This window comes from Oncorhynchus mykiss, chromosome 26, assembly GCF_057628025.1.
Source record: "Oncorhynchus mykiss isolate SJ-2025 chromosome 26, ASM5762802v1, whole genome shotgun sequence".
Classification (NCBI taxonomy): domain Eukaryota; kingdom Metazoa; phylum Chordata; class Actinopteri; order Salmoniformes; family Salmonidae; genus Oncorhynchus; species Oncorhynchus mykiss.
The window spans coordinates 24,240,033-24,252,276 of NC_143047.1; the positions used below are offsets into that span (position 1 = coordinate 24,240,033).

Genomic DNA, 12,244 nt, shown 5'->3' on the forward strand with positions numbered 1-12,244 from the left:
TGCTGTGTAGCCTGCAGAATTTTACATTTGTTTTGTATTTTGTTGTTTTTTCGGTGTTCATTTGTAATAAAGTAAGATGTTCGCCTACCACACTGCACCTTGGTCTAATTCATCCGACGAACGTGACAGTGTCCAGTGTTCATCATAGGTACACTTCAACTATGCCAGACAAAATGAGAAAAAAAAATCCAGAAAATCACATTGTAGGATTTTTTATGAATTTATTTGCAGATTATGGTGGAAAATAAGTATTTGGTCAATAACAAAGTTTATCTCAATACTTTGTTATATACCCTTTGTTGGCAAAGACAGAGGTCAAACGTTTTCTGTAAGTTTTCACAAGGTTTTCACACACTGTTGCTGGTATTTTGGCCCATTGCTCCATGCAGATCTCCTCTAGAGCAGTGATGTTTTGGGGCTGATGCTGGGCAACACGGACTTTCAACTCCCTCCAAAGATTTTCTATGGGGTTGAGATCTGGAGACTGGCTAGGCCACTCCAGGACCTTGAAATGCTTCTTACGAAGCCACTACTTCGTTGCCCGGGCGGTGTGTTTGGGATCATTGTCATGCTGAAAGACCCAGCCATGTTTCATCTTCAATGCCCTTGCTGATTGAAGGAGGTTTTCACTCAAAATCTCACGATACATGGCCCCATTCATTCTTTCCTTTACACGGATCAGTCGTCCTGGTCCCTTTGCAGAAAAACAGCCCCAAAGCATGATGTTTCCACCCCCATGCTTCACAGTAGGTATGGTGTTCTTTGGATGCAACTCAGCATTCTTTGTCCTCCAAACACGACGAGTTGAGGTTTTACCAAAAAGTTATATTTTGGTTTCATCTGACCATATGACATTCTCCCAATCTTCTTCTGGATCATCCAAATGCTCTCTAGCAAACTTCAGACGGGCCTGGACATGTACTGGCTTAAGCAGGGGGACACGTCTGGCACTGCAGGATGAGTCCCTGGCGGCGTAGTGTGTTACTGATGGTAGGCTTTGTTTCTTTGGTCCCAGCTCTCTGCAGGTCATTCAATAGGTCCCCCCGTGTGGTTCTGGGATTTTTGCTCACCGTTCTTGTGTTCATTTTGAACCCACGGGGTGAGATCTTGCGTGGAGCCCCAGATCGAGGGAGATTATCAGTGATCTTGTATGTCTTCCATTTCCTAATAATTGCTCCCACAGTGGATTTCTTCAAACCAAGCTGCTTACCTATTGCAGATTCAGTCTTCCCAGCCTGGTGCAGGTCTACAATTTTGTTTCTGGTGTCCTTCGACAGCTCTTTGGTCTTGGCCATAGTGGAGTTTGGAGTGTGACTGTTTGAGGTTGTGGACAGGTGTCTTTTATACTGATAACAAGCTCAAACAGGTGCCATTAATACAGGTAACGAGTGGAGGACAGAGGAGCCTCTTAAAGAAGAAGTTACAGGTCTGTGAGAGACAGAAATCTTGCTTGTTTGTAGGTGACCAAATACTTATTTTCCACCATAATTTGCAAATAAATTCCAAAAAAAAATCCTACAATGCGATTTTCTGGAATTTTTTTTCTCATTTTGTCTGTCATAGTTGAAGTGTACCTATGATGAAAATTACAGGCCTCTCTCATCTTTTTAAGTGGGAGAACTTGCACAATTGGTGGCTGACTAAATACTTTTTTGCCCCACTGTACATATGTCGCGTTCACGTGCTGGTTGTAACTAGGAAACGTACTACTTGCTAACTAGTTGAAAGCGGTACGCAGAAGCATCATGCCCATCAGATTTGTCCTGTAGTTTCTCTGTAGTAGCCACCTAGCAATTTTATGAAGTTGGCTTTAACTAGCCCAGATAGGTTCCCAATCTCCCAACCCTGTAACTACCTACCAAGAAGCCATTTCAGGCTATCAAGTTAGAGATTGTCTAAATATCTTAGCTGGCATGTCTGCTGGCATGTCTGCTGGCAAGGTTGGTAGACTTTAGAAAAGCAAGCAATAACAATGTACTGAATAAGACACATTCCTTTCAATCTTTTACACAGATTTGAGCAGAAATGCAAATTAGCAGGTTTCTTAATTTTATTTTTTAGCACAAGTCAGGATGATACAGACAGCTCAAGAAGTATGCATAGATATGCAGAAAAAATACATATTTGACAGAATTAAGTATAATGATTATGGCTCTAAATTGCAGGAAAATGCTGTTTCAGGTGTTTGAAAAATGCCCCCCTTCTGGACCACCCCCAAGACTTCCTCACCTACTTTGTGCCTCAGATTTTTGGGGTGCATGAAACCCCTGGCGGCAAGTCTATACTACAACCAATTAGCAAGTCAGAAATTAATTTCCGACTACCACGTGAAAGTGGCACAAATGTTCCATACCCTTACAGGTAACTGCCAAAATAAAGCAAACTCTTGAGTAAATGAGGGATACAAAGTATATTAAAAGCATTACTTCCACACATACATGTGGTTTCTGAGTAAATTAAGCAACTAACATCCCTTCATGCTTAGGGTCATGTATAAAAATGTTGGCCATTATTTTGGCTAGCCATGGTTGGAAGAAGAGATCTCAGTGACTTTGAAAAAGTTTAGATAAGTATTCAGACCTTTTACTCAGTACTTTGTTGAAGCACCTTTGGCAGCGATTACAGCCTTGAATTTTCTTGGGTAGGACGCTACAAGTTTGGCACACCTGTATTTGGGGAGTTTCTCCCATTTTTCTCTGCAGATCCTCTCAAGCTCTGTCAGGTTGGATTGGGAGCTTTGCTGCACAGCTATTTTCAGCTATCTCCAGAAATGTTCGATCAGGTTCAAGTCCTGGCTCTGGCTGGCCCACTCAAGTACATCCAGAGACTTGTCCCAAAGCCTTTCTTGTCTGTGTACTTAGGGTTGTTGTCATGTTGGAAGGTGAAACTTCATCCCAGTCGGAGGTCCTGAGCACTCTGGAGAAGGTTTTCATCAAGCATCTCTCTGTACTTTGCTCTGTTCATCCTTCCCTCGATCCTGACTAGTCTCCCAGTCCCTGCCGCTGAAAAACATACCCACAGCATGATGCTGCCACCACCATGCTTCACCGTAGCGATGGTGCCAGGTTTCCTCCAGACGTGAAGCTTGGCATTCAGGCAAAAGAGTTCAATCTTGGTTTCATCAGACCAGAGAATCTTGTTCTTCATGGTCATAAGGTGCCTTTTGGCAAACTCCAAGTGGGTTGTCATGTGCCTTTTACTGAGGAGTGGCTTCCGTCTGGCTACTCTACCATAAAGGCCTGATTGGAGGAGTACTGCAAAGACGGTTGTCCCACCTCCACAGGGCAGCCAGCTCTAGGAAGAGTCTTGGTGGTTCCAAACTTCTTCCATTTAAGAATGATGGAGGCCATTGTGTACTTCAATGCTGCAGACATTTTTTGTTACCCTTCCCCAGATCTGTCTCGGAGCTCTACGGACAATTCCTTTTGACCTCATGGCTTGGTTTTTGCTCTGACATGCACTGTCTACTGTGGGACCTTATATAGACAGGTGTGTTGCTTTCCAAATTATGTCCAATCAATTGCATTTTGCACCGGTGGATTCCAATCAAGTTGTAGAAACATCTCAAGGATGGTCAGGATGCACCTGAGCTCAATTTCGAGAATCATAGCAAATGGTATGAACACTTATGTAAATAAGATATTTATGTTTTTAATTCTTAACAATGGAGTATAATGCTTTGTCATTATGGAATATTATGTGTAGATTTATGAGTGGAAAAAATAATTTAATCAATTTTAGATTAAGGCTGCAACGTAACAAATTGTGGAAAAAAATCGATTGGTGTGAATACTGTATGGGAGATTATGAACCTGGGCTTCCCCCACCATCAACAAAACACTAAATAATGGAATATCGCATCCCTCCAATAGAGATCCAAACACATCTATGCTAAGGCGCATTGAAGCCGTTCTGGCGGCTCGTGGTGGACCAACGCCCTATTTAGACACTATATGTTGGTGTTGTCTTTATTTTTTTGCCAGCTACCTGTATGTTCCACAGGCCATAGGCTTAAAGGCTATCTTAGATTCATCAGGAAATGCTATATAATTTGTAGTTTAGGCTACTGTGCGTGACGTCATTACTGCAGGAAAAATCGTTCAGTTGAGTTTTGGAATTTACGTGTGACGGACTATTGTTTAGGAATGTTAATCTTCTCAAATAACAGGGTGCTAATGCTGAAATATTTTCAACGCATTCCTTATGTGTAATTACTGTAGCTGCACCCTTGTGATGCATAACAATACTGCGCTTGATTGAACTGAATTGGAGAACCATGCATTAGATTCAACCACAGCCAACCACGCACGCTTTGGAATGTCTACCCCCCTTTTCGTCGGCTAAAAGTGGCACAAAGACGCGCTGGCTTTAGGACTTTTTTACAAGTTTGGTCTTCCCCTTTAAAAGTATACAGCCCTAGCGGTGATCATTGGTCTGAAAACTCTGCGGAGGGGATTAGAGCATGAAATAGCTTGAACAAGAAGCCGGAATCATGGCGGCACCGCTCGGGCGGGACACTCTACCTGACCACTGGTCCTATGGAGTTTATCGAGATGGCAGGGTCTTCTTCATCAGGTGAGCATGCACTGTGATGATTTAACTTTAAGTTTTACTGATGAAACGGGTTAATTGCGCAGTTATTCACGTTATCCTCGTCCAGTAACAGGTGTCTTTCTTTCAGTGATAAAACTCACAGCACTACTTGGCTCCATCCTCGTACGAGTGAACCTGTCAACTCTGGACACATGATACGATCAGGTACGCGCAGGAATTAATAATACGATATTTCATGACTGCTGTACACATTGTGCTTTAGCCTACCACATCTAGATATGTATAGATTCACGCAGCCCATTGTATTCATGTTTTAGATTTACCACTGGGATGGGAAGAAGGATTCTCGGACGAGGGGGCCAGCTACTTCATTGAGTGAGTGCAGCTTTATGTTGTTAATGTATGGGATGTGCGTGGCTCCAATAACGTCCGATTCGAGCTCAAATAGCTCATAGCTGTAGGAGTATTGTTGTGTCGGTAGCACGCTTGAAGGCATGCAGTCTTTTAAATGCATCAATTGCAGCGGGTTGAGCAATGATGACGTTGCAATGCAAACCATCACTTTCTTTCTCACGGTTACACATAAAAATACCCCAGGTGCTCATGGATACAATGTTGCACTGGGACACAACGCACTAGTTTGTTGATTAGGTTTTCTGAATGTCACAGAAATTCAGAGAGAGTCTATTGCTCCTGACGAGCCCTTTATGAGACAACTATTAGGCTACAGGCTGAACGTATAGCATAGCCTACAACTTCATGCAAATGTTTACTCAGGGATTTCTGCTATGTTAGGCTATTCAGGCTTTATATGATACACTATATTGCAATGTCATTGCCAACAGTGGCGGTCAGAGCCGTTTAAGAGTGTTTTTTTTCCCATGATCTTGGCCTTATTTTATTACAGCAAATTGGATGACTGTCATTCATATTCCATTCACCCAGTTCAATGTAACAGCAATAGGTTTAGGCTACTACATGATACTAAAATTTTCCCTATACTCATCATGAGGTTGCTACAACCTAGCCTATGAATTGCACACAGGTCAAGAGACAAATGAGGTGACAGACAGTGACATTCAATACAGCCTTGCACACTCATGCTTGCTGATATAGGGTGTAATCATTAGTCCAACAGTTGCAAACTAGAGTTTCTGTTGGACAAATTCAGGTATGTTTATCCCTGTTTTGTTCAGTTTGCTTTCGTTTTAAGATTTCTTTTCAACAGAATAGGTGGAATGAATACACACACCCCTGACCATGCGTTAACACAGTTCACTTACATAGCAGGCACATTGTAATCATTCTAGCATCTATGCACTCTCCTCTCACCTCTTCCCTTTGCTTCTGGACTTCAATGCACAGCACATCAAGCCAAACCTCTACACACAGCAACATCGTTGTCACATATTAGCTAAAGTAACGTCATAGTCAGCATAGCTAATTGAACTAACACGTTAGTAAACCCACTTCAATAATACAGTAACGTTAGTGTACAGTCAGTAAGCAGTTACACCGGCAGGCCCCGCTGGAATTAAATTAGTAAAACCAAAAGCTTACCTTGACTTGGAAGAGTTCCATGTGTTGGATAGTCATAGCCAGATAGCTGACATAGCATCCCTCTGTTTGAGCAGGGTGTTCCAGTAGGCTAAACTAGCTAGCTAAGTAACTTTAAGTGAAACTGAAAGTGAAAAAATATGAAAATGAAAATCTCCCCTCTATTTCTCTCTTGCTTCTCTTTCATTTTGGAATAAGTTATTTTGTTCAAAACTGTTCAACTACTGTCTTTATCTCTCTGAGTCAACTACTCACCACATTTTACACTGCAGTACTAGCTAGCTGTAGCCTATGCTTTCGGTACTAGATTAATTATCTAATCCTTTGATTGGGTGGACAACATGTCAGATCATGCTGCAAGAGCTCTGATAGGTTGGAGGACGTCTTTCGGAGTTGTCATAATTTCTATGGAAGGGGGTGAGAACCATGAGCCTCCTAGGTTTTGTATTGAAGTCAATGTACCCAGAGGAGGACGGAAGCTAGCTGTCCTCCGGCTACAGCATGGTTCTACTGGAGACCTTCTTTGGAAAATAGTGTGTTTTAATCAATTATTTGGTGACATTATTATATTTAGTATAACTTTTTTAATGTTTTACCATTTTTTATTTTTATGTCCTCCCCTTTTTCCTCTGAGGAGCCTCCACTGATTGCCAACCACTAATTGTATTTTTCAGGACCATTTTATTATGATTTATTAAGTCATTTATCTATAGTTTTGTAAAATCATAGACTGCTGTCTTTACATTTTTAGCCTAACCTATGCATCAGTAGCCTATGCTTACTTTAGGTTTCAGACCGAAATTACCCAGGCCTATTATAAACCAGCACCTTGAAATGCATTTCCTGTTATTTTGACAGCAATCCCCAAAAGGTGAGATGAATGAAAAAAATGATTGTGTTTGACCAACGTAACCTAATCCTATATTGTTTGGAGTAAGGTCATGTTTGCTTATCTTCAGGATCTGTAGCTAGATAATATCCTACTTTTAATTGACTTTCTTACTATTTAGAGCATCTGTGTTTGAGGAAGAGAGAGGACTGAACACACACATGATGCTGCTTTACGACACACACACACACAGATGTGATGTAATTTCCCATCTGTCCCACGGATACGCCTGCATGGAGTGTTTGAACATGTATGGTTCAGTTTTGCATCACAATATATTGTGATTTGATTACAGACATCACAATAGGTTGACAGGCTATATTGATGCTCTGTTGAAGTTCTCATGCCAATTAACTCTTGCTTTCTGCCCACATCATTTAGAAAATAAAGGGCAATGCCAAGCAGGACTGAAAGAAATCTATTGAAATTCAGCTCACACCCTCCAATACGCAAGACCTCTACTCTCTCCATTAGCTGTGTGTGTTTGTGTGTGTGTGTGGCTGAGGAAGGGGCAGGAGAGGGGCTTGTGTGTCTGTGACCTAATGGTGACAGAGATGTATAGCATGATTACAGTCTTGAGGCAGCGAGTACAGGATCCCCAAAGTCACACTTTCTCTATACAGAAAATGATTATGGCTCCCAAAAACCAATCCACCATATCTACCAGAGCATTCTGTCAGTCTTTACCTTTCTCTTGGCTACTAACAGGCTGTGCTATATTTGCATAAGTAACATTAAACCACTCACTCTCTACAGTATTTTATTTGTTTACCCAGACACTCAGTAGAGAGCCATTTGCATTATCTAGCTGGGTATTTCCTTCTGCAGTGTTTCACATCATGATCGTTGATGGGAATCAATTCTGTAGGCTCTGGCTGCCAGTGTGTTGCAGATGGGTCCCTGGAAAAGGGAGAAACACACAGAGCAGATAACAGACCACTCTGAAAACAAACTGATTAATTAAGTTAACAACGACAACTGACAAGTCTACTTTTCCTAGCCTCGTGCTTATACATCTGCATTGCTTGTTGTTTGGGGTTTTAGACTGGGTTTCTGTATAGCACTTTGTGACATCTGCTGATGTAAAAATACATCTGATTGATACTGTAAAGCAAGTGTAGACATAGAGAATACATGAGCAGTGGTCCCTCATTGTGAACCAATGGAAGGAGGACTCCTCTCACCATTGGTGGTTTCTGGTGGGTAGCAACTCATTCACAGAGTTATTAAACCCAGAGGCGCAACATCGCGGGACTTCCGGGAGCGCTTGTCAAACCTTTGAGAAGGGAAAAATGCTTCCTTCGTTGTTAATTTTCTCAGAATCTAGCAGCACAACCTAGATTCGAGCCAATGTCATCAGTAGTTAGACAAATTGACACATTTTCTTTTTTTGTCAAAAACAACTTTATATCGAAGGAGTGGCTTTGATTTGACCTCATGCACATGCAGAGTTTGGCGCAAAATGACTGTTAGACCCGATGACGTTTTTCTACGCATGAGCTTAGCTAGCCAATTTCTATTGGAGAAGCAGTTTTAGCCTTCATACTGTACTGTCTTTGAATCAGTGTTTTCCATTAGCACCGGCTGTCAGCTTATTAGCCAGTTACAGACTCATTTTCAGCCGCCTACATTTTCCACTTCATTTTAACTAGGCTACTTTTCATTTAACAGTTTCAATTCGCTAGTCCGTCGAGCCCTCTCTTGCTAGAATGAACGATATGCATCTTCTAGCGATCTATTGATGGGACCGGTGACTGTCAGTCAGAAAGCAAGCAATAATGGGGAAACGTAGCAGAGAGGAAGAGGCGAAGGGAGAGGTTTCCCTGTCACCAAAATCTGTCCAAAACAAGCCCAATGCATGTCTGTGGGCTTATTTTGGACCTAAGCTTGTCGCCTGTCTGCCCGCCTTTGGGACAACTACTCCCATTGTTAGGATGGAGACATGAGCATCTCCTCATATACAGATCTCTGGTTGCGGTCAAATTTCTTACAGAGAGGAATGATGCTTGTGGATTTGCAAGTATTCAGACCCCTTTTCCACATTTTGATACGTTATAGCCTTATTCTAAAATTGATAAAATTATTTATTTCCTTCATCAATCTATACACAATACCCCATAAAGACAAATCAAGAACAGGTTTTTAGAAATGTTTGCAAATGTATAAAAACAAAAAAACATACCTTATTTACTAAATACCTAGTATTTAGACCATTTGCCATGAGACTCAAAATTTAGCTCAGGTGCATCCTTTTTCCATTGATCATCCTTGAGATGTTTCTACAACTTGATTGGAGTACACCTGTGGTAAATTCAATTGATTGGACTTGATTTGGAAAGGCACACACCTGTCTATATAACGTCCCACAGTTGTCAGAGCAAAAACCAAGCCATGAGGTTGAAGGAATTGTCCGTAGAGCTCCAAGACAGGATTGTGTCTAGGCACAGATCTGGGGAAGGGTTTGAAAAATTGTCTGCAGCATTGAAGGTCCCCAAGAACACAGTGGCCTCCATCATTCTTAAATGGAAGGAGTTTGGAACCCCCAAGACTCTTCCTAGAGCTGGCCGCCATGCCAAACTGAGCAATCGGGGGAGAAGGGCCTTTGTCAGGGAGGTGACCAAGAACCCGATGGTCATTCTGACAGAGTTCCAGAGTTCCCCTTTGGCAATGGGAGAACCTTCCAGAAGGACAACCATCTCTGCACCACTCCACCAATCAGGCCTTTATGGTAGAGCAGCCAGACCGAAGCCACTCCTCAGTAAAAGGCAAATGACAGCCCGCTTGGAGGACTCTGACCAACTTCACATCTGGAGGAAACCTGGCACCATCCCTATGGAGAAGTATGGTGGTGATAGTATCATGCTGTGGGTATGTTTTTCAGCGGCAGGGACTGGGAGACAAGTCCGGATCAAGGCAAAGATGAACAGAGCAAAGTACAGCGAGATCCTTGATGAAATCCTGCTCCTGTGCGTTCAGGACCACAGACTGGGGCGAAGGTTCACCTTCCAACAGGACAATGACCCTAAACAAACAGCCAAGACAATGCAAGAGTGGCTTCGGAAAACAAATCTCTGAATGTCCTTGAGTGGGCCAGCCAGAGCCCGGACTTGAACCCGATCAAACATCTCTGGAGAGACCTGAAAATAGCTGTACAGCGACGCTCCCCATACAACTTGACAGATCTTGAGAAGATCTGCAAAATGAGAGAAACTCTCCAAATACCGGTGTGCCATGCTTACCCCTGTGTGTGTATGTTGCGTGAGTCTAGCCATTAGCGATGATGTTAATGAAAACAATCTTCTGGTAGATGGAAAGGCTTTCCCAAAAAACATTAAATGTTAACTGCAAAGTAGCATATTCTTTCCTGGCAGAATGATATCATAATTATTTTTATCGTATTTGTTTTGCAAACTCATCACTTTTGCTACAAACACAGCTAAACAACAACCTCTTGCTAGGTGCACACTTTAATTAAAGGGTAATTACACCCTAAAATCCTCAAAAGTGGTCTCCTGATGTGGTTTAAACATTGTTGTGAATTTCGAACTCCAATGAATTAATTTAAAAAATAAAACCTGGACAAACAACCTTTTTTAAATGTATTTACTCAATTTTTGTTTTAATAAAATATATAATAAGAACATTATTATGGCATATCTTGCAGTAAAACTGTAAATAAGACTTCAATCTCAAGAGACAGGTTAAATGTTTAAAAGGTTTAATGTTCTCTTTACTTAGAAAATAGTCGTGATCAACTAGGCCTAGCCCTAGACTGTCATGTCTGCACCCGCTCCGCCTCTCTGGTGGTCGAGGCCGCCAAGCTGCTCATCATTACGCACATCTGTCACCATCGTTACGCGCACCAGCGCTTCATCGGACTCACCTGGACTGCATAATTTCATTGATTGCCTCCGCTATATCTGTCACTTCCGCTGTTTCATCACCCAGGCCACAAAAATAGTGCTCTTTTGGCAAAAAATGTTGAGCGTCTGGTTGGCTACTTTTTATATTTGTCTGGCTACTCTCTGTACTTTTGGAAAATACTGGCAACTCTGTCCACAGTCATGCCTCTTTTAGTTTGCCTCACTTGCCCCAATCAGAGAGTCTGCCATAAAGTGCTTTGTACTGCTATGTTTGTATTCTTGTTTGTGTGAATAGTTTGTTGAATGTAGGAAATTATTGGGAGCAAACAAAGTCTGTTCCAAGCGGCACACAGCACAAACATGAGCCTCAGTGTAACACTATTGTGTTAATATTGTTAATATCTCCTGACTCAAAGCAGTTGTAATAACTAATTAATAACTCATTGATAACTAATGAAAGTGTTCAGTGGTTGCAGACAGATGCTTTCTAGTGCTTAGCAACACTGGTGTGGATGCCCATTCAAGTCTGGTGTGTTCCTAAGTAGTCTCAGACAGACTTAGTCTGGTGGGACCGTGGGAGTATAACTCATTCAGCACAGCACACACCTACCTGTATGTAAGGCACTGATATCCATGTCCTCCCACCTGCCAACTAAACAGCCCAGTGCAAGATCATATCATAGATTGTCTGTGCCACTGTCTTGCTCCCTATGTTGCATTGGAAATGTGTTGCTCTGAGATGGAGGACTCGTAACACAGACAATTCAACGCACCTTATGTAAACACTATAGAAATGACTGAGGCAGGAAGCTGGCATTCAGACATGTGAGTTTTTAAAAGGGCAAAGAAAATGATTGCAGAAATTTGTTATAGCTGACACTTTGATTGTGTGCTGCATGAAGGGAGTCATTGTGCCTGTCTCTCTGGCCGCTGAGAAAAGAGAACAACAGGCCAACCCGGAGATCTATGATGGCCCAACTGTCAGCCTGGCTGTAAAATCAATTGGTTATTTGTTGCTGAAATGACTTGATGGAAGCAAGGATCCTGTTTTGGTCTTCTTCTCTGGCACTAGCTGGGCATTGTCTTTGTCATTGTGCTGTTTTAACATTGGTGGGTTAGGTAACAGCAGACTACAGGGACAGGCGACAGGGACAGGCCAAGTCACGACCAAGTCACGACGATTAGAATTCCCATAAAGTATCGCTGTGGTTTCAACACAATTCAAACTTGACACACTCTTGTGTTCTCTTTGTTCCACTCTACTGCTACTTTACCTAAAGTTAATCAAATCCGTTAGTTACTGCAGTGTAGTTGCATGTAATTACACCAGGTCCGGAACTGTACTTTCCAAGTAACTACATGTGCAACCAAGGACTTTTAA

At 42.1% G+C, this 12,244-nt stretch overlaps 1 protein-coding gene across 8 annotated transcripts in view; it reads left to right on the forward strand.

Annotated features, from left to right (window-relative positions):
* The first annotated feature begins 4,237 nt into the window (after nt 1-4,237).
* The window catches only part of LOC110506673 (pleckstrin homology domain-containing family A member 7), a 146,606-nt gene continuing 138,599 nt past the window's right edge, over nt 4,238-12,244 (forward strand). For all 8 annotated transcript variants that reach the window (XM_090222504.1, XM_090222505.1, XM_090222507.1 and 5 more), the window contains exons 1-3: nt 4,238-4,575; nt 4,682-4,758; nt 4,872-4,929. In XM_090222504.1, coding sequence (XP_090078630.1) covers nt 4,493-4,575; nt 4,682-4,758; nt 4,872-4,929 — 218 coding nt within the window. In that variant the 5' untranslated portion in view covers nt 4,238-4,492. The remainder of the gene's footprint in view (nt 4,576-4,681; nt 4,759-4,871; nt 4,930-12,244) is intronic.